This window comes from Lepidochelys olivacea (assembly GCF_965140295.1).
Source record: "Lepidochelys olivacea isolate rLepOli2 genome assembly, chromosome: 7".
Lineage (NCBI taxonomy): Eukaryota > Metazoa > Chordata > Testudines > Cheloniidae > Lepidochelys > Lepidochelys olivacea.
Genome location: NC_140417.1, coordinates 50278835 through 50302755, shown reverse-complemented (window position 1 = coordinate 50302755; position 23921 = coordinate 50278835). Strand labels below are relative to the sequence as shown.

At 47.9% G+C, this 23921-nt stretch overlaps 1 protein-coding gene across 9 annotated transcripts in view; it reads right to left on the bottom strand.

Moving 5' to 3' along the window:
• The window catches only part of TRAIP (TRAF interacting protein), a 61910-nt gene that overhangs the window by 20278 nt on the left and 17711 nt on the right, over positions 1–23921 (bottom strand). For 4 of the 9 annotated variants that reach the window (XM_084633745.1, XM_084633747.1, XM_084633743.1 and 1 more), the window contains exons 6-16: positions 21156–21283; positions 19006–19100; positions 18379–18492; positions 17317–17404; positions 12956–13045; positions 12567–12655; positions 6517–6672; positions 6215–6263; positions 4531–4656; positions 3782–3832; positions 2984–3088 (exon numbers count right to left, since the gene is read on the bottom strand). In XM_084633745.1, the coding sequence (XP_084489871.1) occupies positions 2984–3088; positions 3782–3832; positions 4531–4656; positions 6215–6263; positions 6517–6672; positions 12567–12655; positions 12956–13045; positions 17317–17404; positions 18379–18492; positions 19006–19100; positions 21156–21283 (1091 nt within the window). Of the gene's footprint in view, positions 1–2879; positions 3101–3781; positions 3833–4530; positions 4657–6214; positions 6264–6516; positions 6673–12566; positions 12656–12955; positions 13046–17316; positions 17405–18378; positions 18493–19005; positions 19101–21155; positions 21284–23921 lie in introns of all 9 variants that reach the window. The other 5 variants (XM_084633746.1, XM_084633749.1, XM_084633750.1 and 2 more) reach the window with 3 other exon arrangements.

Below are 23921 nucleotides of genomic sequence, written 5' to 3'. Positions count from 1 at the left end.
TCTGTTGCAGAGAAGCATTTGTAAACTCACCATATCATTTACAAAAATTGATTAAAAAATGTAAGTTCCAAACCAAAGTTTGCAGAGAATACCGAAAGTCACACAGGTGCCTGCCTCTTTAAGAGCCTGGTACAGAGACATGACGTTCTCTCGATTCTGGAAAATAAAGCCCTACAGAAGTGGCGAGCTGGGAAAGGCCACCTGCTCCGGGTGCTGCTGAGCTAGAAATGCTAAGATCACCCCTAACCCTCACCTCCTGCTGCCTCATTACAGACCCACCTCCTCCTCAAACCTGTGCATGCCAACAGTACAGTGCCGATCGCACGCCCACTGTATAGCAACAAATCACATACAGTTTTGCTCTATGGACAATCGGCAGGCCGGATATCTGCTGGGATGGCAAAGACAGCAACATAGAATGGTGGTCTGCCATGGATTCCGGCCTCATCCCTTCCAAAGCAGAGTCTCCTGCTAGGCTAGGCTAAGTCCCCAGCTGCCATGCCTGGGTGTGAGGTGTCAATGTGACTGGCCAAGGTGTCTCCCCTGGCTATCAGATTAAAAACCAGATTTGTGCCTGAGGCAGACCCCTCCTTTCAGGGGGGTTTGCACCAGGCATGCTCTGGCCCAAAGACTCTAGGTTAGGGAGAGGATTGCCATGCCACCCTACTAGCAAGGACAGTTGGAGGTGAAACACCCAGCACGGGGAAATTGCCCATCCCTGTCCTGGAAATGCAGCCCTGGATGCTACAGGCTAACAGACACTGGATCCCCTTCCTCCATCTTCAGGTCTACGCTGCTCCTGAAACCAAGCTAGAGTTGTTTGTCCCCCAAGGGACCAGTCACCACCACAAACGCCAAAGCCTCAGAACAGGCCAGCAGGGTGAGGAAATTCATTGTTTATTCTGTGCCAACAGAGGCTCCTGGGGGAAACGTAAGGCCAGGCCCAAACAAGGCCAGCCCTCTGAAGAAAGAAGTGGTTCGGGACTATTTAGAAAAGCGGGACGAGCACAAGTCCATGGGGCCAGATGTGCTGCATCCGAGAGCGCTAAAGGAGTTGGCGGATGTGATTGCAGAGCCATTGGCCATTATCTCTGAAAACTCATGGCGATCGGGGGAGGTCCTGGATGACCGGAAAAAGGCTAATGTAGTGCCTATCTTTAAAAAAGGGAAGAAGGAGGATCCTGGGAAATACAGGCCAGTCAGCCTCACCTCAGTCCCTGGAAAAATCATGGAACAGGTCCTCAAGGAATCAATTCTGAAGCACTTACACGAGAGGAAAGTGATCAGGAACAGTCAGCATGGATTCACCAAGGGCAAGTCATGCCTGACTAATCTAATTGCCTTCTATGGCGAGATAACTGATTCTGCGGATGAGGGGAAAGCAGTGGACATGCTGTTGCTTGACTTTAGCAAAGCTTTTGACACTGTCTCCCACAGTATTCTTGCCAGTAAGTTAAAGAAGCATGGGCTGGATGAATGGACGATAAGGTGGATAGAAAGCTGGCTAGATTGCCGGGCTCAACAGGTAGTGATCAATGGCTCAATGTCTAGTTGGCAGCCGCTATCAAGTGGAGTGCTCCAAGGGTCGGTCCTCGGACCGGTTTTGTTCAGTATCTTCCTTAATGACCTGGAGGATGGTGTGGATTGCACCCTCAGCAAGTTTGCAGACGACACTAAACTGGGAGGAGTGGAAGATACGCTGGAGGGTAGGGATAGGATATAGAGGGACCTACACGAATTAGAGGATTGGGCCAAAAGAAATCTGATGAGGTTCAACAAGGACAAGTGCACAGTCCTGCACTTAGGATGGAAGAATCCCATGCACTGCTACAGACTAGGGACCAAATGGCTAGGCAGCAGTTCTGCAGAAAAGGACCTAGGGGTTACAGTGGATGAGAAGCTGGACATCAGTCAACAGTGTGCCCTTGTTGCCAAGAAGGCCAATGGCATTTTGGGATGTATAAGTAGGGGCATTGCCAGCAGATCGAGGGACGTGATCATTCCCCTCTATTTGACATTGGTGAGGCCTCATCTGGAGTACTGTGTCCAGTTTTGGGCCCCACACTACAAGACGGATGTGGAAAAATTGGAAAGAGTCCAGCAGACGGCAACAAAAATGATTAGGGGACTGGAACACATGACTTATGAGGAGAGGCTGAGGGAACTGGGATTGTTTAGTCTGCGGAAGAGAAGAATGAGGGGGGACTTGATAGCTGCTTTTAACTACCTGAAAGGGGTTCCAAAGAGGATGGATCTAGACTGTTCTCAGTGGTAGCGGATGACAGAATGAGGAGTAATGGTCTCAAGTTGCAGAGGGGGAGGTTTAGGTTGGATATTAGGAAAGACTTTCACTAGGATGGTGGTGAAACACTGGAATGTGTTACCTAGGGAGGTCGTGGAATCTCCTTCCTTAGGTATTTTTAACTTCAGGCTTGACAAAGCCCTGGCTGGGATGATTTAGTTGGGGATTGGTCCTGCTTTGAGCAGGGGGTTGGACTAGATGACCTCCTGAGGTCCCTTCCAATCCTGATATTCTATGATTCTGTGAAATCAGCAGCCAGGAGATTTTTAAGTCTGCTTTGTCCCACACTTTATTGCATTGCCTAGGAGTGAGGCCGAGATGAGTCAAACCAGGCAGAGTTGAGGGGTCCACACACCCCACCCACTGGGAGTCCTGAGCTCTTGAGCACAAACCAGTGACCTTGCACGTCAGACAAAGGCAGGCAGGTTGCTGAGTGTCAGGAGCCCCATCTCCCAGGACAGCTGGCAGCACATGGCACATCCTGCCTCGCCATCCTCACAGTATAGTCAGCCTCGACTGGATCAACAGCAAACAACATGGGAGAGTTCTGATTGACACTGTGTGTTGGTCCCAGCACCTTGGTTCTGCAGAGACATAGATGAGCCCCAAGTCTTCTGCCCAAGCATGCCTAAGTGACCAGGAAAGCCTTTGGGTTTACTGAAGGAAGCTGTCCAGTTTCACCTGGCTCGTGCCAGAGGAGGAAGCTGCTGCAGTTGTGGATGCTGGCCTGGAGACGTTCCTCTTCCTGCTCTTTACAGCTAAGGGACGGATCTCCATTGGGTTTGTCTGAAGGGAAAACTGTCAGGGAAAACAAGTCTGAAAATGTGGAGCAGGACGATTTATTATCAGCTCCGGGCTAGGCTAACTTTTAAATCAGGACCATGTGGAAGGGTCTCAGACCTGCCCAGAGAACATGGCCACACAAGTGACAGTCCAAGAGCTGCCAATTATTCCATAGTAATCAGATGATTCAGATCCCCAATTCCTTGTGAATGACCTGATTCACATGTAGATCAAATACAGCCCCAGGACCTGTGCCCAGGTACATACAAGACCCACAGCAGCACAGTATCTGAGCCACAAGTTCCCAGATTTACAAGATCCTGATCAGTTTCCCTCAGGAGTTCCCATCAGCTGATCCGTCTCCCTTCCTCCTCCCCCAGTGCCTGAAGAACAGAGCTGTGTTGTGGATCTACACACCAGAACAGTGTCTTTAACCAGACATGTAGTAAGATATTCTGCTCTCCCACCTGGGCATATTGGGTGGGCAGTTTAACTTGGTGCATAGAAAACAGATTAAGTAAAATCAGCCTTTTCTGTGGGCAAAGTGCTCGCTTAAACAAGTTCCACCACATTCTCCCTTAAGAGTCCCCAGCCCATTCCCAAGCAAAGCCCATGCATTATTCACCCTAGCTACTCGCCCCAAATGAGTACTTCCTGCCTGCTTATTTCCACAGCGCAGATAGTGGGGAAGGATACGGGCTGTATGAACTTAGTTCTACCTCCTAAGCCATCGTACCCCATTCTCACCTAGAAGAGAAGAGAGGAGATATAACACCACGCAAGGTCTGCCTCTTCACTTGGGTGATGCTAGGTACTTCACCCAAGCTGGAAGCTTGCGAAGTACTGGAAGGGAGGGACAGTTACAGGCACCTTAAAATGTACAGAATGCTTTGGCCAAAGCAGACTAGCAACTAAGGTGTCCAACCCGAGACAATAAAGAAGCCAGAGCTTCAGGAAATGCTAAGCAACCACCCTCTCGAGATCAGGACCCTTTGAGGGTCTCCAAGTTGGCCGCCCAAAGTCACTTTTGAAGAACTTGGCCATATTCTGATGGAACCTCACACAATGGACAGAACCTCCTCTAAAAAAAAAAATAGGACGTTTAGTCAAGCCCAGTCACTGGGAAACGTGGGGTAGCTATACAAGCCGCCGAGAGCTAGAGCAATGAGGGTGGACAGGATCTCAGTGAAGGGCTATGGCCATCTGACTAGCTTCAGAGGAAGTGGCTGGTAGTGCATGTGGGAAGACAGAGGGCTCTAAAGGGAAGTCTCTAGCCACATTTCTCACATCCGCAAACCACAGGGAAAGCAAGAGTCTCGTTTTCATTCACTCCCACTTAGATCACTCAGGAGGCTAGAATGCCTATGACTGACCCTTGACAAGCCTCCACCACTGGAGGGCAGGGAGCAGCATCCTTGCTCTGATCCGCCAGAGCACATACTCACAGCTCCTGTGTTCTTGTGTGGCCCCAGCAGGCTGCCCATGGGTGGCTTCCGGGAAAGAACCGAGTTCCTGATGAACGCAGGAAAGAATTCTTCTAGAGGGTCATCCTCTGGCTCACCTACCCAGTTCTGTCCCAGGAAAGAGAAGAAAGGCAGCATGAGCAGCTTTACTCCCTGAATTTCATTTACAGAAACAGGTAGCACTGAATACCCCACCAGGCAACTTAGGAATGATTGCTCCTGTACCCCATGGCTTACCCTTTTAAGGTGGACCATGGAACTGCAGCTTCTCAGCTACTCAGTATCAATATCTGTGGTTTCTTGCTATTAAGAACAAAGCTTGGGAGCAAGTGTTTGTGTTTCATGTGGCTAGTAAGACCAGCTCTCTACAAAGTGTTTGCCCCCAGGATCCTCAGAGTTTAACACCACTGGTGTAACTGGCAATAGCAATAGCGTGTGCGCCAGGTGAGTGCACTGTAGAAATGCCCAGACACTATTGAGAATGGATGGCCTGAAAGCCTAGAATAGCCCTCGGACTTGGGCAGCTGTGTTAGAGCATTCGTCTGAACACTGTCTAGGCCAGTGGTTTTCAAACTTTTTTCCTCATGATCCAGCTAAAGAAAATTGTTGATGCCCATGACCCAACATAATTATATCTTTTAACTAGAGTTTTCATGAAATCATAATATTGCAATACATTCCACTTAACCCACTTTACATATTTAACACTAGCCTTAGTAAGCCTATGGTAAGGAGCGTGGGAGGTGGCGCAGGGTAGGGCAGAGGGTGGGGTGAGGGCTCTGTCTGGGAGTGAGGGCTCTAGCGTGGAGCTCGGGATGAGGGGTTCAGGATGTAGGAGGGGGCTCAGGGCTGGGGCAGAGGGTTAGGACATGGGGGGAGGGGGAGGGCTCTGGCTGGGGGTGTGGGCTTTGGGGTGGGGCCAGAGATGAGGAGTTCGGGGTGCAGCCTGCCCCAGGGCTGGGGCCAGAGGACTCCCCCCAGCCCTCTCCCCACTGGCAGCAGCTAGCTCCAGGGGAAGGGCCTCTGTCGCCCCCTGCTGGCAGGCAACACAGAGCTCCGGGGAAGGAGCCCCTCTCTCTCCTTGCTGGCAAGCAGCAAGCAAGCAGCACGGAGTACCAAGCTCCGGGAGAAGGGCCTCTCTCCCCCCATGCAGGCAGGCAGCATGGAGCTCCAGGGGAAGAAGCCCATCTCTCCCCCTGCCAGCTGGCAGCACAGAGCACCGGGGGAAGGCCTCTCTCTCCCTCTGCACGGAGCTCGATGGGAAGGGTCCTCTCTTTCCTGTCTGGCAGCAGCAAGCTCCAGGCCCGGGGGAGAGGTCCGCAGCAGCCCTGCAAGCCCCAACTTGCTCCTCTCCCCAGTTCCCACCCACTCCCTACCTCTTTCCTCTCCAGGTCCCTGCTGCCCCTTTAGAGCTGCTGCCTGGCAACGATAGTTATGATTTGAATCAGTGAGACAACCCAGTGCCGGGCATTCCGCGAATGTCGGGACCCGTACTTTGAAAAACAGTGGTCTAGGCGATGCACCCTGGAGCATGTATTGCAGTACTAAGATCAGAGCATGATGGTTATGCAGCCCAAGTGGAGGGATATTCTGGTCAATTTTTTAAGTCTATTACCAGATCGAGAAAAGCAGGGGGATCTAAGAGGCCAGCAACTGGTTACTTTACCTCCATTGTTTCCTTCAGAATTTTTTTTGCTACGTTTGTCACAGGAGGCCTGTAAGAAATCAGATCAGTGAGTTGGATATCTATCTGCTGTGGGTTCACTGCTTCAGAGGATTGCAGCTGCTAGCAGAGAGTTTTCAGGGGAGAGAAACTGATAGATGGAAGGCCAAACAAAGATTAATGTCTCTTAATGCAATGAATCAAATGGGTAGAGATCCTGATGCTCAGCAGAAATGTGAGCATCAGAGGGACTTAAGCTTAGTCCCCTTGGTCCCACCTAGGGCTGGAGAAAGGGGAGTACTCACGGCTTTTTATCCAGCTTGGGTTTTTTTGCAGGGGTTGTGATTGATTTGTGAGGCTGTTGCTCAGGCGTCTCAACATCAAAGGTGGCGTCCAGGTCGATCTTATCGCTATGGGCCGGGCGGTGGAGCTTTGGGCTCAGCAGTTCCACAGGAGCAGGGCTGCAAGGCCATTTCAGACATGTCAGCCATCAACATCAAATTACATACTGTCCACCAGACAGACAAGAGAAAGACTTTAATGCTCCAAGTTACGCTGTCTATCAGGAGCAGTGGTTGTAAATATTTGTATCTTGTCATGGTACCACAGCCCCTGCTCAGGATGGATATCCCATTGCACAAACACAGAAACTGAGGTCTCAGATGACGCAGCACAGATCTAACATTTGCTGCACCACAGAACTGCACACCTTCATGTAAGCTTCTTCCCTTCAATTTCAGCAGGCTTGGCAGAATTCCTTTTTTTGTTATAATTTTGATAGATAATGTTTATTTTTATGCTTTTTAAAATTCTCAATTTAAATTTTCACAATTTCAGGAAATTATTGGGGTGGGGGGGTGTCAGACAATTTAATGACAACAGATGCAGAGATTCAAAAAGTTAAGGATTTGTAACCATTAAAACACAAAAACGGCCAACATCAAAATCCACAACAGCCTTACATCAATCACTAGTTCTCAAACAGCATTTTTCTTTGCCTAGCTGTAAATTATCATTACTGCTGATGGAAATATGTTGGTGTAGGTTTGTGTATGTACAGTGAAATAGATGTTCGTCGACATTTATTGATAAAAATCAAATCCTTCCAAGCCTAAACTGAAGGCACTTGGGTCAATATTATTATTTACACCCAAAGCCCTTTCCACCCAGAGGGCCTGAGCCCCGTTTGAGGAAACTGTACCCCATGCTCCTTATAGGAGTGCACCTCGAATGCTGCTGCTCAATCTAGATTACCCCATCTGCCATCCAGAGGTGGGGAAGTTACATTGTTTGGAAGGCACTGTAAGCTCAAGTGCGTTCCAGCATCATCACATCACATTCAAGCCTAATATGCAAGCTAGCCTGTTGGGAACTCCTATTCAGCACAGCCTTTCACCCCAGTGTTCTTAACTTGGATCCCCACGTTGATAAATCTCCTAACAAATCCAGAGTAGTTACAATGACACTTCTCTAGTGTTGGGTTATAACAACAGCCGCTAGGAGCAAAACTGGAGTTTCACTCAACCTACCCCTTCATTTTGTTCCCTCAGAGCTTTCCAAATCACACCTGAGTCCCTCTCTGAACACATGCTTCCGGATACCCGCAAACCCGTCTTCCCATCAGCTTAGCATAAGCGGGAGGGGATGAGAAAGATACAAAAACAAAGATAACGAAACCAAAATTCTTTGGAGATGGTTCTGCACATTCATACTTATAGGGACTGCACAGTCTCCTTCTAGTGGCGTCAGCTAGGGCTCTCCCACACCATCCCAACACACTGAGGGCAAGGCGGTAAAGGGGGCAGAGAGTCCTCACCACCTGCGTTCCTTCCACTGCAAAGCCAGAAACAGAACAAACAAGGACTCTGACAGAGAGGGGGAGGCAGGTGGGAAGGGTAAGCAGGCAGAGCCATCTCAAGGGATGCCGGTTACAAGTTAAGTTCATTTCTTCAAGTGGCTCTGCATATTGCCACCTATGGGACAGACTGAGGAGCACTGCTCAAACTCACCTGGAGATGGGAGCAGAGTCCTAACTGAACAGAGGACTGAAGCACCGCTTTATCAAATCCAGCATCTGCCCTAGAGACCAAGTCCAAACCATAGTGCATGGGTTACAGTGTGCACCGAAGTGCAGGTTGAAGCTTTGCAAATTTCAATGACTGGCACCTGCTTGTGACAAGTGAAGGAAATGTGATCACACTGAAGCAGGTACAGGAACTTTTGCTAGCATGTAACAGCCAGAAATACACTGTTTAATCAAGGGAGAGGCTGGGAAGAAACCATATAACCTAGGTGGTGTTTAGCATACGGCACAAACAATCTAGACGATTTATGACAATTTTTAGTTCTATCTAAATATTAGGAGAGAGCCCGTCTGGCACACAGAGTGTGTAGGATGATTCCCCCTTATTAGAGTGCAGTTGTGGGGGGGTGTGGGGGGGCGCATGCGTGCGGGGAGGACAAATTACTTGTCTGACTGACAGGAAAATCAGACACACAATGTTGGTGAGATAATATCTATTGGACTGACTTCTGTTGGTGAGAGAGACAAGCTCATGCAGAGCTCTTCTGACCTGAAGACGAGTTCTGTATAAGCTTGAAAGCTTGTCTCTCTCATCAACAAAGTAGGTCTACAAAACATATTACCTCACCCAATTTGTCTCTAATATTGTAGCAGTGTTGGTGCTAGGATAACACTGCCTATGAAAATCAGACACCACTTCAGTAAGAACCTGGGATCAGGTCTGAGACCTACCTCGTCCTTATGAAAAGGAGTGAAAGGTAGATCAGCCACAAGGCCATTCAATTCACTCACTTTCCTAGCTGACTTGATGGCAATAACAAAAGCTCTTTTGATAGATAAATGCTAGAAGGAACACTCAGCCCAGGGTTCAAGGGGCATGGCCAACAGACAGTATACATTTAATATACTTTTCATAAACCTTTTGACCGAACAATGAACAACAGCAATCCACTACTAAAGTATGTTACACAGAAATGGCTGTCAAAGGGACTTTTAACAATGAGTTAGATAAGCCCTAGACTTTAAGTACATTAAGTATTCCAGAACACAAGGAATGAAAGCAGATACAGAGCAATCAGGTTTTCCCTTCTTCTGTGCTTAAAATCTGGTCCACTTTAAAAGCTAATAGCTCTAGTGGACTGTTTTCTACAGTTAATTAGCCTGCCCTGAACAGACAAAGAATGTGACTGCTCAAGAGTGAAGTCCAAGCAGCAATGCTGTCAAGTGAAGAGACGGTGGGTCTGGGTGAAAGATCTTGTCCTCCTGCTGAGACAGTAGGTCTGGAGACAGAGGAAGACACAGAAAGACCACCTTACGAGTTTCATGACATCCGTTTGTTACCTCCCCTGGTTCCTGATATTTCGGACGAAACATCCCTAATCATTAATTTGTCAAACCATTTTATCTTGTACTAGATTGGGATGTATCTGTACTAGCTGGAATATAAAATATCTAGTGCCTAGTACACTAGCAAAAGCTTTGCCAAGTTCAAGTACTGGACAGCAAACTTGTAACCATCTGCTTTAATACATGGCTTGACTTTGGTTCACAGCCTCTGGTTCAGGACTCAGATCTTGCATCAAGCTCAGTGTTCCAGGCTCTCTCTACTACACCCTCAAACTGTCAAATGTTTGATGCATCTGAAGTTCCTGTCAAAGATGGATCCAGTCCACCACTGAGCACATGCATTCTGACTGACCACCATTTGAGAGAGAGTACCATGTTCTGAGGCATGGAGATCCACATATGAAGTCTGTCCCAAGTTGGTCTGTAGAGTGGGACATTCAGTGCTGCATAGCTCTCATTCTCAGATGCACAAATGGAGTCGCATAAGTAGCGGCTACGATAAGACTAATGAGACCCCAAAATAATTTTACTCTGAGTAGGACCCTGTTCAATTTTTAATAGATTCTGGCTCATCTGAAGACATCTGTCCTCCAGTAGCAAGGCTCTCTGGTATGGAGCTTATGCAGGGAATCCTTCAAGTAGGGCATAGAATTGACTTTGGGTGGTTGAGAAGGAGCCCAAGGTCTGAAAGGAGACTGGTTGTCAAAGCAATATGGTGTAATAGGTCCTCATGCACACTAACTTTCAGTAGTTAACTGTCCAATCAAGACCTGCTAAATTGACAGCCGATCGCTCTCCCATCAATCCAGCATGATGTAGACACCGCAATAAGTTGACCTAAGGTACGCTGACTCCAGCTATGTTATTCACATAGCTGGAGTTGCATAACTTAGGTTGACTTAGCCCCGGAGTGTAGACTTGCCCTTAGGGTTAGGATGGGTATGGAAGTAGGAGCGCTCCTTGGAGGGCATCTGATATAACTTGTCAGCTTTCTTAGAAACAGGCTGACAAGCAGCAGGCAAGGTCCACGTGGATTTAGCTGGCTGTAGCAAACCATCTAAGATAGGTACTACTCCTTGAAGTCTACTCCTTAAAGAAGCATCCAAGGATATCAAACACCAGGTGAGAAGTCTCTTCCACAGCCACTGCAGGAAGATTTACAGCAGATACCATACAATCCATTAAACTGTGGAACTGTGTAGCATCCTCAGGAGAGGAGGCTGAAGCCACCCCCACGTTCATCTGGTGATAAATCAGGTTCATAATCAGTTTCCAATTGCTACTACTCAAAGAAGGGAGCTACCTCTTCATCTTCCTCCTCAGACAGCATTTCCAGCCTCACCATCTGTAGTGTCAGTCCGAGGACCTTTGGATTCCCAGATCCTTTGCAGAAGAAAAAATTACCTCTGCCTACACAGAAGATAATAAAATTCCTGAGGTAGCTCCCAATAAGGCGATGGGCCACAGGACAGCCAGTTCCCCCAGCAACTAGGGTTCAGGAACATGCCTGCAGGAGGTGAACTATAGGGTGGTATGAACTGAGCCACAGGTCTCTGCATTCTTCCTCTACTTCCTTCCTGGTAAAGATCCAGGTCTGTAACAGACACAGAATGCACCAGGGATAACTGCAGATCTGGAGAAGAGTATGGAGATCCAGTTCTTTGTGGGGACCCTATAAAGGCCCTAGGAGGAGGAAGCATAAGGTGTTCACAGGAAGAACCAGCAGCACACTCTGATCTCTTCTTCCTATCAGAAGACTGAAGCTACGGGGTGGAACAGGTCTTTGCTTTGGAACTGTAGTGGTCTTGGGAGAATCAGATGGATCCGAAAGTTTGATGCACAGTAACCATTTTGTCCCTATGCCTCTTTTCCTTCGGTGATGGGACAGACAGAAATGAAAGCATCAATGACCCCGATTCTGACACACCAATCAAATCCATCTTCCTGGATCTGGAAGTGGAATTCGGAACTGACCCTGGACCTGCAGCAGGAGTGGCAGCCATGGGGATCAGGTATCTACGAGGCACCAGGTACAGCACCAGTGAGGGTGGCCAAACTGTCTCTTTAACTCTCTTCCAGAACTGGGGCAGTTGGATCTGACCATGTGGTCTTCGGTATGGACACGCATAGCTTCGGAGGCTTGACTGAGGGAGCTGCAGGAACCCAATCTGACCCCGACAGTCTGAGGTCTCTTGGAAACCTTCGATCGCTGGGAGCCACTAGAAGCGAGAGGAGCCGAAACCGGTTTCTTAGACACTGGATCTGAGGAGTGATGGGATCCAAAGGGTCTAACATCGAGAGCTTCCTTGACAAGGAGGCGCTAAAAACAAGTCTCCCTGTCCTTGAGGGCTCTGGGAGCAAAGGTCTGACAAGTCGAACACCCAGAAGGCGAGCACCCTTCTCCCAGGGACCACATGTAATCGTCAGATGCTGGGAAGCCAGCTGGGCAGGAAATGCACCTCCTAAATCCCAGCCTCCTCTGCTTCTTTGAGTCCACCAGACTTGTGAAACACACTCACTATAGTGCAAAGCTCTCTAAAAGAGAATGACTCAGGCTCCAAAGAGCCAGGCCAGGTTCATGTCCATCCAGACACAGTTGGAAGGAAGTGAGGTGGTGAGGGCGCTCCACCCCATCCAGTCTTGCTGTCAGGATGTCAGTGACACAGAGGACGGGCAGGACACAGGAGAGCTCTAGATGACCCTGCTAGAAGAAGGTTCCATGGCCAGGCATCACAGGCAGTGCAGTACGGAATGTGAATGTGCAGAGCCACTTGAAGGTTGCCTAACAAAGGTTAAGCTACCACAATACCTGCCCTACTTCACCCTTAGCTACTGCTTTCTGTTGCATCCCACACCCCAGCTTTCTGTTCCGATTTAAGCGGAAGGTTCTTTGGAGCCAAGATCTAATCCCTATCCTTGTCTGTAGAACACACAGTATGCCTCTATGTGCACTACACTGATTCCTAGGGAATGTATCCATCTAACCTTTCGAAGACTAGTCGGCTGAGCGTTTCACTGGTTACAGATGGCACCTTCAGGGTCTCCTGCAGGATTCCAATCTTCTTCTTCAAACTCTGGGGAAAAAAAGCAAAAGAAAACAATAAAAACAAAACAAAAGAACAGAGCACATATGAGGAAATGGGAAGCCTGTGCCAGAGAGAGTTTGCATCCTCCTGCCCATAATACTCAGGAAAGCACACAGGCTGCAACACAGGGGACAGACAGAGTCTCAAACAGGATCAGGACAGAGGCAACAGAATAGGGATGGACAATGAGCTAGGTGTCTAGCTAGAGCTGGCACGAGTCCTGACTCTGCAACTGTAGGCCATGGATTGCTGCCAGCTATTGTAGGCTGGAGGATTGGAGGATCTCACCATTATCTCCTTGTCTGAGTTACTCAGATCCTTCTGGGTGCTTTTTAACTCCTCCTTCATCTTCTCCAACTCCAAGAATGTTTTTTGCAGCTGCAGAGTAAGAACAGTTCAACAGTGCAATCTTAGGCGAAGATCGCAACCACATATCAGGTATACAACAAGCACAAGCTATCTTTTCCAGTCAGCTTTCAGGCCCTACTGTTTGAGAATTGACCTCCCCGTAGTGGAGATGCAGGGCAGCCACTCTAGGTCAGTGCTTCTCAAGCTATCTGATGTGGGAGACCAGCAATTTTTTTTTCCCCAATGTGTGCGCACACTGGCAGCCGATGGCTCGCAGACCGGTCCCGGTCCACGGACCACCACTTTGAGTAGCACTGCTCTAAATCACCTAAATCAGTGTTTTTCAAAGTACGGATTGCGAAATGTCAGGCCCTGCTGATTTAAATTATAAAGATCGTTGCCCGCAGCAGCTCTAAAGGGCCTTGCAGCAGGGAAGGATAAACAAAAAAAGATCTGTGACTAGGGTTATTGATTTCAAAAGGGCTAACTTTCAAAAATTAAGGAAATTAGTTGGGGAAGTGGATTGGACTTAAGAACTTGTGGATCTAAAGGCAGAGGAGGCCTGGAATTACTTCAAATCAAAGCTGCAGAAGCTATCAGAAGCCTGCATCCCAAGAAAGGGGAAAAAATTCATAGGCAGGAGTTGTAGACCAAGCTGGATGAGAAGCATTGAGACAGGTGATTAAGAAAAAGCAGAAAGCCTACAAGGAGTGGAAGATGGGAGGAATCAGCAAGGAAAGCTACCTTATTGAGGCCAGAACATGTGGGGATAAAGTGAGACAGGCCAAAAGTCAAGTACAGTTAGACCTTGCAAAGGGAATTAAAACCAATAGTAAAAGGTTTTATAGCCACATAAATAAGAAAAAAAAGAAAGAAGAAGGGACCGCTAAACACTGAGGATGGAGTGGAGGTTAAGGATAACCTTGGCATGGCCCAATATCTAACCAAATACTGTGTCTCAATCTTTAATGAGGCTAATGAGGAGCTTAGGGATAATGGTAGGACGACAAATGGGAATGAAGCTATGAGGTAGACATTACCACATCCGAGGTAGAAGCCAAACTTGAACAGCTTAATGGGACTAAATCAGGGGGCTCAGATAATCTTCATCCAAGAATATTAAAGGAACTGGCACATGAAATTGCAAGCCCATTAGCAAGAATTTTTTAAATGAATCTGTAAACTCAGGGGTTGTACCGTATGACTGGAGAATTGCTAACATAGTTCCTATTTTTAAGAAAGTTAAAAAAAATGATCCGGGTAACTACAGGCCTGTTAGTTTGACATCTGTAGTATGCAAGGTCTTGGAAAATTTTTTGAAGGAGAAAGTAGTTAACGACATTGAGGTCAATGGTAATTGGGATAAAATACAACATGGTTTTACAAAAGAGAGATTGTGCCAAACCAACCTGATCTCCTCCTTTGAGGAGGAAACAGATTTTTTTAGACAAAGGAAACGCAGTGGATCTAATTTACCTTGATTTCAGTGCGGCATTTGGTACGGTTCCACATGGGAAATTAGCAGCTAAATTGGATCAATATGAAAATTGAAAGGTGGATAAGGAACTGATTAAAGGGGAGATTACAACTGGTCCTACTGAAAAGCGAACTGTCAGGCTGGAGGGAGGTTACTAGTGGAGTTCCTCAGGGATCAGTTTTGGGATGAATCTTATTTAATCTTTTTATTACTGACGTTGGCACAAAAAGTGGACGTGCGCTAATAAAGTTTGTGGATGATACAAAGCTGGGAGGTATTGCCAATACAGAGAAGGACTGTGACATCATACAGAAGATCTGGATGACGTTGTAAACTGGAGTAATAGTAACAGGATGAAATTTAATAATGAAAAGTGCAAGGTGATGCATTTAGGAATTAATAATTTTTGTTATAAGCTGGGGATGCATCGCTTGGAAGTAACAGAGTAGGAGAAGGACCTTGGATTATTGGTTGACCACAGGATGACTATGAGCCGCCAATGTGATAGGGCCGTGAAAAAAGCTAATGCGGTCTTGGGATGCATCAGGCGAGGTATTTCCAGTAGAGATAAGGAGGTGTTAGTACAGTTATACAAGGCACTGGTGAGACCTCATCTGGAATAGTGTGTGCAGTTCTGGTCTCCCATGTTGAACAATTCAAATTCAAACTGGAACAGGTACAGAGAAGGGCTACTAGGATGATCCGAGGAATGGAAAACCTGTCTTATGAAAGGAGACTCAAAGAACTTGGCTTGTTTAGCCTAACCAAAAGAAGGCTGAGGGGAGATAGGATTGCTCTCTATACATATATCAGACGGATAAATACCAGGGAGGGAGAGGAATTATTTAAGCTCAGTACCAATGTGGACACAAGAACAAATGGATATAAACTGGCCATCGGGAAGTTTAGACTTGAAATTAGACAAAGGTTTCTAACCCTCAGAGGACTGAAGTTCTGGAACAGCCTTCCAAGGGGAGCTAACTGCTGCTGGCGGGGAGTCCTCTGGCCCCAGCCCTCAGGCAGCCTACCTGCACCCCAAACTCCTCATCCCTGGCCCCACCCCAGAGCCCGCACTCCCAGCCAGAGCCCTCACACCCCTGCATCCCAACCCTCTGCCCCAGCCCTGAGCCCCCTCCCGTACCCTGAACTCCTCATCCCCAGCTCCACGCTAGAGCCCTCACTCCCAGACAGAGCCCTCACCCCACCCTCTGCCGTACCCTGGGCCACTTCCTACACTCCTTACCATAGGCTTACTAAGGCTAGTGTCTAGTGTTAGTTATGTAAAGTGGGTTAAGCTGGAAGGTATTGCAATATTATGATTTTATGAAAACTAGTTAAAAGATATTATGTTGAGTCATGAGCATCAACAATTTTCTTCACCTGGGTTGCAAGGAAAAAGTTTGAAAAGTACTGGCCTAGACTACTGGCTTACTCCTGGGTAAGCAAGCCACCCCTATTCATTCCCTCAAGTCCTCTGCAGAGGGAATCCCATGGTGGTTTATCTCAGACCCAGCCTCCAGCAGAGAAGTTTCACAGGTGATTTCCTGAGCTTTCAGGCCCAGTGGTGACAGCTTTTCTGTGGTTTAACACATGGTGGCAGCAGCTGCACTTTGGTTCAATAATTTGAGTTTCTACAGGATTTCATAGAATCCTAGAATATCAGGGTTGGAAGGGACCTCAGGAGGTCATCTAGTCCAACCCCCTGCTCAAAGCAGGACCAATCCCCAATTTTTGCCCCGATCCCTAAATGGCCCCCTCAAGGATTGAACTCACAACCCTGGGTTTAGCAGGCCAATATTCAAACCACTGAGCTATCCCTCCCTCTGATTTGAGAGGCATCAGATCAAAGGGAATCAGGACTGCCACCTTGCAGGATGGTGATGATGTGGCCTCACCACTCCCACAGGGACAGCAGCTTTGCTGCATCAGCATTAGAACACAAACATGCCAGTCACTGCAACTTCACTAATTCAATTAGTACTGGGGCTAACTTAGTGCTACCCAAAAGGAGTTCAGGAAAACAATTCTGTTCTAGGACCTTAGACTATGACATTATGGGACTTCAGTCGTACTGTGACTATACTGCCTGGCTACTCCTAGGCAAGGGCAGCCTGTATTCATCGCCTGCCACTCAAAATCACAATACATCTGCTCTGCTGACATTGGAGGGCCGAGAGATTCGTATTTGGCAATGCACTCCCCACTGTGCCTCATCATCAGTCAGGTACAAGTTTCAAGTCGCAACTCAATCCTACCTTCAGTCTGGGTCAGCAGCCACAGACCTCAATCAAATTATCAAGGAATGCCACTGGCCAGGCCAGGCCCTGCCAGATCATCGGGGCTGGGAAGGCCATGGCTGCTTGGATACTCAACAGCACATTACCAATGTCACTTCAGCCCCCAAGAACACCTTGCAAAGGCACCTGTTTCAGACAGTGAGCTATATAGGGCAGGGATGGTAGCTTGCTGCAGGGCACAAATGCCTTATACACAAGAGGGCAGAACATTCCATCAGGGGTTAATTATAGCATTTGTTCTGTTACAAGCACTGGACTTGTAAAGAATAAAGAGATTTACTTGGGTTCTTTAACAGCTTAGGATAACAGATTGACCACTTAGTGGGGCTCTTCAAACACGTGCTCCAAGCACAAGGAAGCACCAGCTGAATTTTTCAGTTTACCAAGCAGTGGCTAGAGTAACTGATACAGCTGGTTGGACAGAAGCAGCGCTTACTGTGAGTGCAAGGCAGAGGCCATGGCTGGACACCTACAGAACAGAGATCACCCAGACACTTTTGATGTGCAACTCCCTGCACTTTCCTTACCTTATTATTGGAAGAAGACAGCTCCTTTTTCAGCTTCTCAGTCATCTCACTAGATGCCTTCCGAGCTTCTTTCAGATTTTCATATTCCCTGGAAAGAGCCCAAACTACAATCACTCTGGGCTTTTGAGATAGAGTTGTTAACTGTAGTCAGTGATCACATGCTGCCTGCAGATACCTGATTCACAGCTCCACGGCTGGTAGGTGCAAGGCTGGTATACAAGAGTCCCCACTGGGGAGAAGCCAACGCTGGATAAACCAATGCTAAACTGCAGCGTGGCAACCACCAGCACAGCACTGGGCTGGTAAGAGAACAGGCTTAGATAGAGACTGCGCTCAAGTGACTGGAAGGGGCAAAAGTGAAAGTCCCTGACTGCAAAATGGAAAGGGACTGTGACCTGGGGGACAATGCAGCCTCCCTGCTGAAGGAGCACACGTAGCACTGGTTAAGAAGTGAAGTTCAGAGGCACTTAGGGATATTTGCTATGCAAGCTCATTACCAATTACAATGCAGGTGCAATCATTCTGAGTGGCAGTGCCATATAAAATCATGATCACCGAGTTGCCATCAGATTGGAGCAGGCAAAGATGTGGTTTAACACCATGTGAGCAGAAGGATCTCTGTGTAGGAGCTAGAGCCAGCGCAGATAAGTATGGCAAAAACTTGTGAGCTGAACAATTGGAGCCACAGCAGCAGTGCTATCAAGTACTATGTGCCGCATGAATGAGACATTCAGGGATTGTGCCACCATCCCCAGGAGTAGGGCAATGGTTTGTTCACTCAACTGCCATCCAATAATCAACACCTAGCTGCACTGACACAGCTCTGAAAGCTGTTCCTGTAGTAATGCCTCTGTCCACAGTATCAGTGGAAGTATTCTGAGTGGCAGCCTCCAATCTAAGTAGCCTTGATTCTGCCAGTCAAAGCCCAGTGTAGTAACAAACAGGCAGTCACGGCAGCTAAACCATTGTACTTTTCTCCAGTACCCTGCAGGGGGAGCTCTACCTATACACATATCAAAGAGATGGAACAAACAAGTCTACTGCCAAGTTTTCAGCACCTACTTTTTCAGTGAGATGCAGTAGACTGCAAGCTGTTCCACTGCTGCCTGCCCTATTCCCATGTCACGGATCATCTCCTCCACTTCCGGGCGCTGGCTCTGCAGGAGCATCTCAATCCTGAAACAGACACGTCCTGTCAGGTTCCCACACAGCCATGAAGAGTGGAGCTGGGAAAGGAGTTGGAGTGCTGGGTCGTTACCTGGGCCACTAGTGTGCTGATCCCCCTGGGCAATTCACATCAATATCAACGTGCCTTGGTTACCCCACCTGTAAGCCAAGCTCCCAGTGCTAGGGATGAAAAGCTCTAGCTGAGTGCCAAATATTATTTAGGAAGCAAATAACTGCCCAGAGGTGCCAGGGGTGGGAAGAGGTGGTGATGAGTTTGGACAGGTCAGGACCAATGAAGACACACCAGCACTGATGCAGGAGGTTCCCAAACCTCCAGCTCAACAGTGCAACAGCACTGACATTTCCATCTGCACCAGGAATTGAGGCTGAACCCAAGTAACTCTGTGTTTGTAGCATTCAGAACTACTGCGCAAGACGTCTAAGAAAGTAAGTGACTCGGACCACTGAAGAGCATGCTGGCTCCAGCCCACATATGTACACAGCAGAGGCCCTGTATCTAACCTCTCCATGGTTTTCAGTTTGTTTCTCAGCCTTCGGGCCTCCTCTTTTGCACCTTTGGTATCTTCCTGCTGCTGCTCCAGGTACTTCATTTGTTTCTGAGACAGAGATAGGCACATGTGTAGTTAGCATGGCACATGGGGACTCCTATGGAGACATACAGCTAGCATGTGTGCACTGAAATACTTGCACAACCCGCTCAGCAGTCAAGCTCCTCAAAGCTCTCACCATCTTTAACAGCCCAGGAGCAAGGTCCCCATAGGTTCCCACCCAGCTGCACCACTCACTCAGCTCCTAACATGTGGCAAATTCTCAGTGCTGGCCATCAGATACTTCAGTCCATGAACTGCCCTATTCCATTTGCTCCTACTAGGCCAGGACCCGGGCGGTGTGAGTGCCACTGAAATCAGCTCACGTGCCGCCTTTGGCACGCATGCCATAGGTTGCCTACCCCTGCTTTAAACTGTCTGAGGAGAAACAGTGCACAGAACTCTGCTGTAAGATCTCAGACACTTTCAAGAGGAAAAGATGCAACCAGCATGGTGCCTTTTCTTCTAACGTTCCCAGATTATGCTAGAGGGGCTTTCACGTGTCAGAGAGCAATTACAGTCAGAGGAAAGATAGGCTCCGAATCTCACCTTGAATCTGGGGTAGGGAAAGCCCAGGAGAGAGGGTATGTACAAACCTAGCAGCAAACCCAATCACTTAGAGCAAAATCATCTTGGGAAGGGCTCATTTGTATCAGCTGCAACAGCACACCCTGATTTAGAGTTTTACAGCAACTGGAGTGTTTGCAAGAATAGGAAATGCCAATAAGCCTCACAGACACATTCTGTTCATTGAGATACCCCAGTGACCTATAAAACCACTGAACAACATGAAAAGTCAGGGACAAAGTACCCTTGGGGTGAAGAGTGATTTTCACAGTTTCACCTTTTTTCTTCCGTTTAACTTAGGTGCATTAAGAATGCAGCTCCGCACTCACAGCTGGTGAAGCACAGCTTACTCGGTGGCAAAGTGCACCCCCAAAACGTGGAATTTATGGCACTATCATCTCAATTAAGCAGCAGCAAAGACCAATCATTATGATTAAGTTAGATCGGTTTCCCTGGGGGGCATCACAGGGAAATGGCCATCCCACTTAAGCCTGTCCTAGCTATTATTCACTCATGAGTTATGACTATATACATATACACACACACACACACAGAGATTATTTCCTGTTAGTGGCTTGACTACAGAACAGGTTTGGCAGCAGCACAAGGGTTGGTCCAACCCAGCCTAAACTTTTAACTTTCTCTCTGTACATTTCAATTAACTTGCATGGGTGGAGAAGGAAATCATTGATTAACATTAACCAATTCACACTGAACCCCACCAGGCCTACAGAAAGATTTAATGCAGGGCACTAGTGTCAGTCCTTAACAGAAGCTGGAGTCTCTCTTCCTAAGAGGGCATTCATACTGATGCGATGGAAGATCAATACTGACACTGCATCAACAAGCCAGACCCAGCTCATTGCAGGCTGAACACGTCAGCATGCACTTTTGCCTTTCATTCCCTGGCCTTGAGTGGAATGCCATTTTTAAGCAGGATTCTAACAACCCACCCCAGCCACAAATCACCTAGGCTAAGCACAGAGAAGACCCAATATTTTAACATGTCAAGTACTCCAACTGCTTTAGATTCATCCAATAAGTGTATTGTTTCCCCAATCTCTCACCTCTTCCAAGGTGCCTGGGTCCAAGGGAGGTACCTCAGGAGATTACTGTCCCAGGGTGCTGTGTAGTTAGAACTGAAAGACATTGCCTTAAAACAGTACTGCTGCCCTAGAGAACGTTAACCCTTTGCCCCCTTGGATCTTCTATAACACCACCTCCTCAAGGAGTTCAGACAAGGTTAAAGGATTGTCTTAAATGGGAACACAGCCCCACTGCTCTCCTTCCACTTCACATCTCGAGAGATGGGGCCCACACATGTCACAGGGAGCCGGTTTCAGAGCCAGGAACAGAACTTCGACCTCCGAGCGCAGAGCCACCTGTCCTCTCTGCACAGGCATGAGGATAGCATGACGCAGAGGAAGAGCCAGTGAGACTGTAACCCTAGCCACATAGGGGGTAGATCAGATGTATGCTGCCCATGGAGAAAGGTACCTTGAGAGTGGAACACAGCATCTCCGTCTCACACAGGGCTTTCTGGAGTGACTCGATGGTGGCGTTGTGAACATCCACAGTCTCCCTCAGTGTGTCTATTATAGACTGGCAGTCTCGCTTCTCCTTCTCTGAAAGGAAATGCTCACATAGCACTTGGAATGCCTTGCCCTGGGCAGCCCTGAGACCCATGGGTCTAAGGGCAGATATGCAGCCAGAGTGACAGACAGGATACGTAAATTCAGATTGAGAAACTCTCCGAGACTTAGTCATTTCCCATCAGACCCCCTCCCTGCCAAATGCAATGTGTCAGACAGGACCTGTGCTAAGCAATCCCTGCACCCAGCATCAGTAGACTTCAAACATTTCTTTACCAGTCAAGAGAAATGCCCCTCAATGGCTTTTCAGCACTGTCCTAGCTTGCCCAGTTAATGTGGACTGAGCTAACTATCATGCGCTATTCCCCAGCTGCTCCCAAAGTCAAGCTTGGGTGCAAAGAGCCAGCATCCTTGCAGACTGATCGAAACATTTATAGAACTACAAAGCTCTAGTGAGCTGCCTTGATGCTGCTCTCCCAGCGAGAAGTCGTGTGTGCGGGGTACATGCTTAGATAGGCTTGACAGCCGCTGCTGTGCACAGGAACACAGTGCCTACGTGCAGAGCAATTATGCGGCTGTGCAGTTATGCTGCTGTCACTCACCCTCACCACAGTCTGTTTCTCTGGGTGCGAGATCACAAACACACAAGCGAAGCAGGATTAAAGCACAGCTCTGCAGAATGCACTGGGACTCTTAAAGGCCACGTGGTACTTGATTAAGGCAGATTTATCACTCTGGAACATTTCCAGTCCTTGCATATCACAAGGCTTTAAAATCCTGTTGTTCTGATCGCCCCTCCCCCACACTAATATCCTCAATTCCAACGCCTTGGCTGCCAGCAATAAAGCCTTTTGGCCTGGAAGGTGTATTTGTGCCTGCCTTCAGCCACGTGGGATACACGGGTGCGCAGATCCTGCTGGAACTGAAGCATGTTCCAGAGGGCGGCAGGAAAGCCAGCTGGTGGTCAGACTGACCAGTATCATGAGCTGACAGAGGCAGCAGAGAACATTTTACATCACTGGAAAGCTCCTGTTTTGCAGCAGCATAAGGCAGTGGTCCCCACCTCTTGCAGTGCTACTACAGCAAGTCATGGACAGCAAAGCAGCACTATTTTTAAGCACTGTTTAAATCCGCTCATCCTCCCCGTTTCCATCAGCTCTCTGGTAGTAGCTGACTGTTATTGGAGAGGCATCCCACTGCACAAACTTTCAGGCAGGACTTCCCCTGGTGTGGTGGCAGGAGGCAAGCTCTGCAAGGCTGAAGCTTTCAGGGCCAACAGATGTTTCATTTCTCGTATTTGTGACGGGAAGAAAATGTTCCAATGTGACCAGAGTGCAGCAATGCCTCTTGGGCTCTGCAGACAGATCCAGCACCTCAGCTGCTGGTCTCAGGTGTGTACAACACTCTTCTCAGGTACACATCTGCTCTTTAGAACCCCCTGTGGCCGCTGTGAAACTGACAAGGCTATCTTCATTCTGCTGCTGGGGAAAGCTACAAGCGAAGGCAGATTCTTGAAAAAGGAGGAATCGAAGATGGAGGCAGTGGGGACAGAGTCCCTGAGGCTCACAGGGCAGTAGTTATAGCCTATATACAGTCAGGACACAGGACAGAAGAAAGCTTCTCCTTCCCATCAGGGAGACCTTCAAGTCCAGCACCTCCTAGCTAACATAAAAAGCAAATCTGCAAAGCAATTCCTTCGGAGAGCATTCTGATAGGAGTCCCAGCACTCTTCCCCAGAAGGTACTCACTATGTCACCGCTCTGGACTGCTTGCAAGAAGGGGCCTTGGTATAGGCATCTGAGAGATTTTCTAACTCTTTTCAGGCTAATAAATAGATCTAGTCAGCTATTTCTGCCTTGCATGTGTGAGAGGGCAGAGGACCCAACAGGACAGCGGAAATGGCTGAAACTCCCCACTCCAAGCTCCCTTTAAAGGGTGTTTTTTTTTTTTTATTTTTCGTATTGCAAACTCATGTCTCAGGATTTCTGTCACTCAGACTGACTGACATTTTCCTTTGACTGCTCATGACTCATGTTCTGATGACAGGCTGCCTACAGACAATGCTTAAAACACACTGACACCATCCCCAGGGTTTTCGCTTTCCTGCCTCCATCAAACAGACTCTAAAATTAAAGAGCCCGAGCTCTTTAAAGCAATGAGAAAATGGAAATGCACACATCAAATTGTACCTGCTCTTTTGGGGATGCAGCATCGCAGCAGCTGAATAAGTCCCAAAGTTCTCCCATTTCTGTTTGGGCCCCAATTATATACCCTCTTCTGCCATTTTACACTTGAAGAAATGAGCTACTGACATCTGGCAGCTGTGGGTCTCCTAACAAACAGGTCTAACTCAATGAAACAATCTTTGCTTGACACCGATTCCCACCTGGAATAAGTGCTACACTGAGCCATCAGTGGTATGTCAGCTAGGGCAATCTTGCAAGGGACATAATTATAGCACAGCTGTATCACACAAGAGCCCTAGCGTTGAACAAAGTCTACAGGTCCCTCTATTCTACTTACTGGCCCAGCAAGCTTAAGACTCATGATCCCCAGTTTGCTCTGTCCGACCAGTTTCATAGAGACAGACCCCATTTGTACTGTAGGCTCAGAGAGCACCCTCATATACAAATGCCTCAACTTTTCTGCTGCAAACTGATCTGAAAGCCTC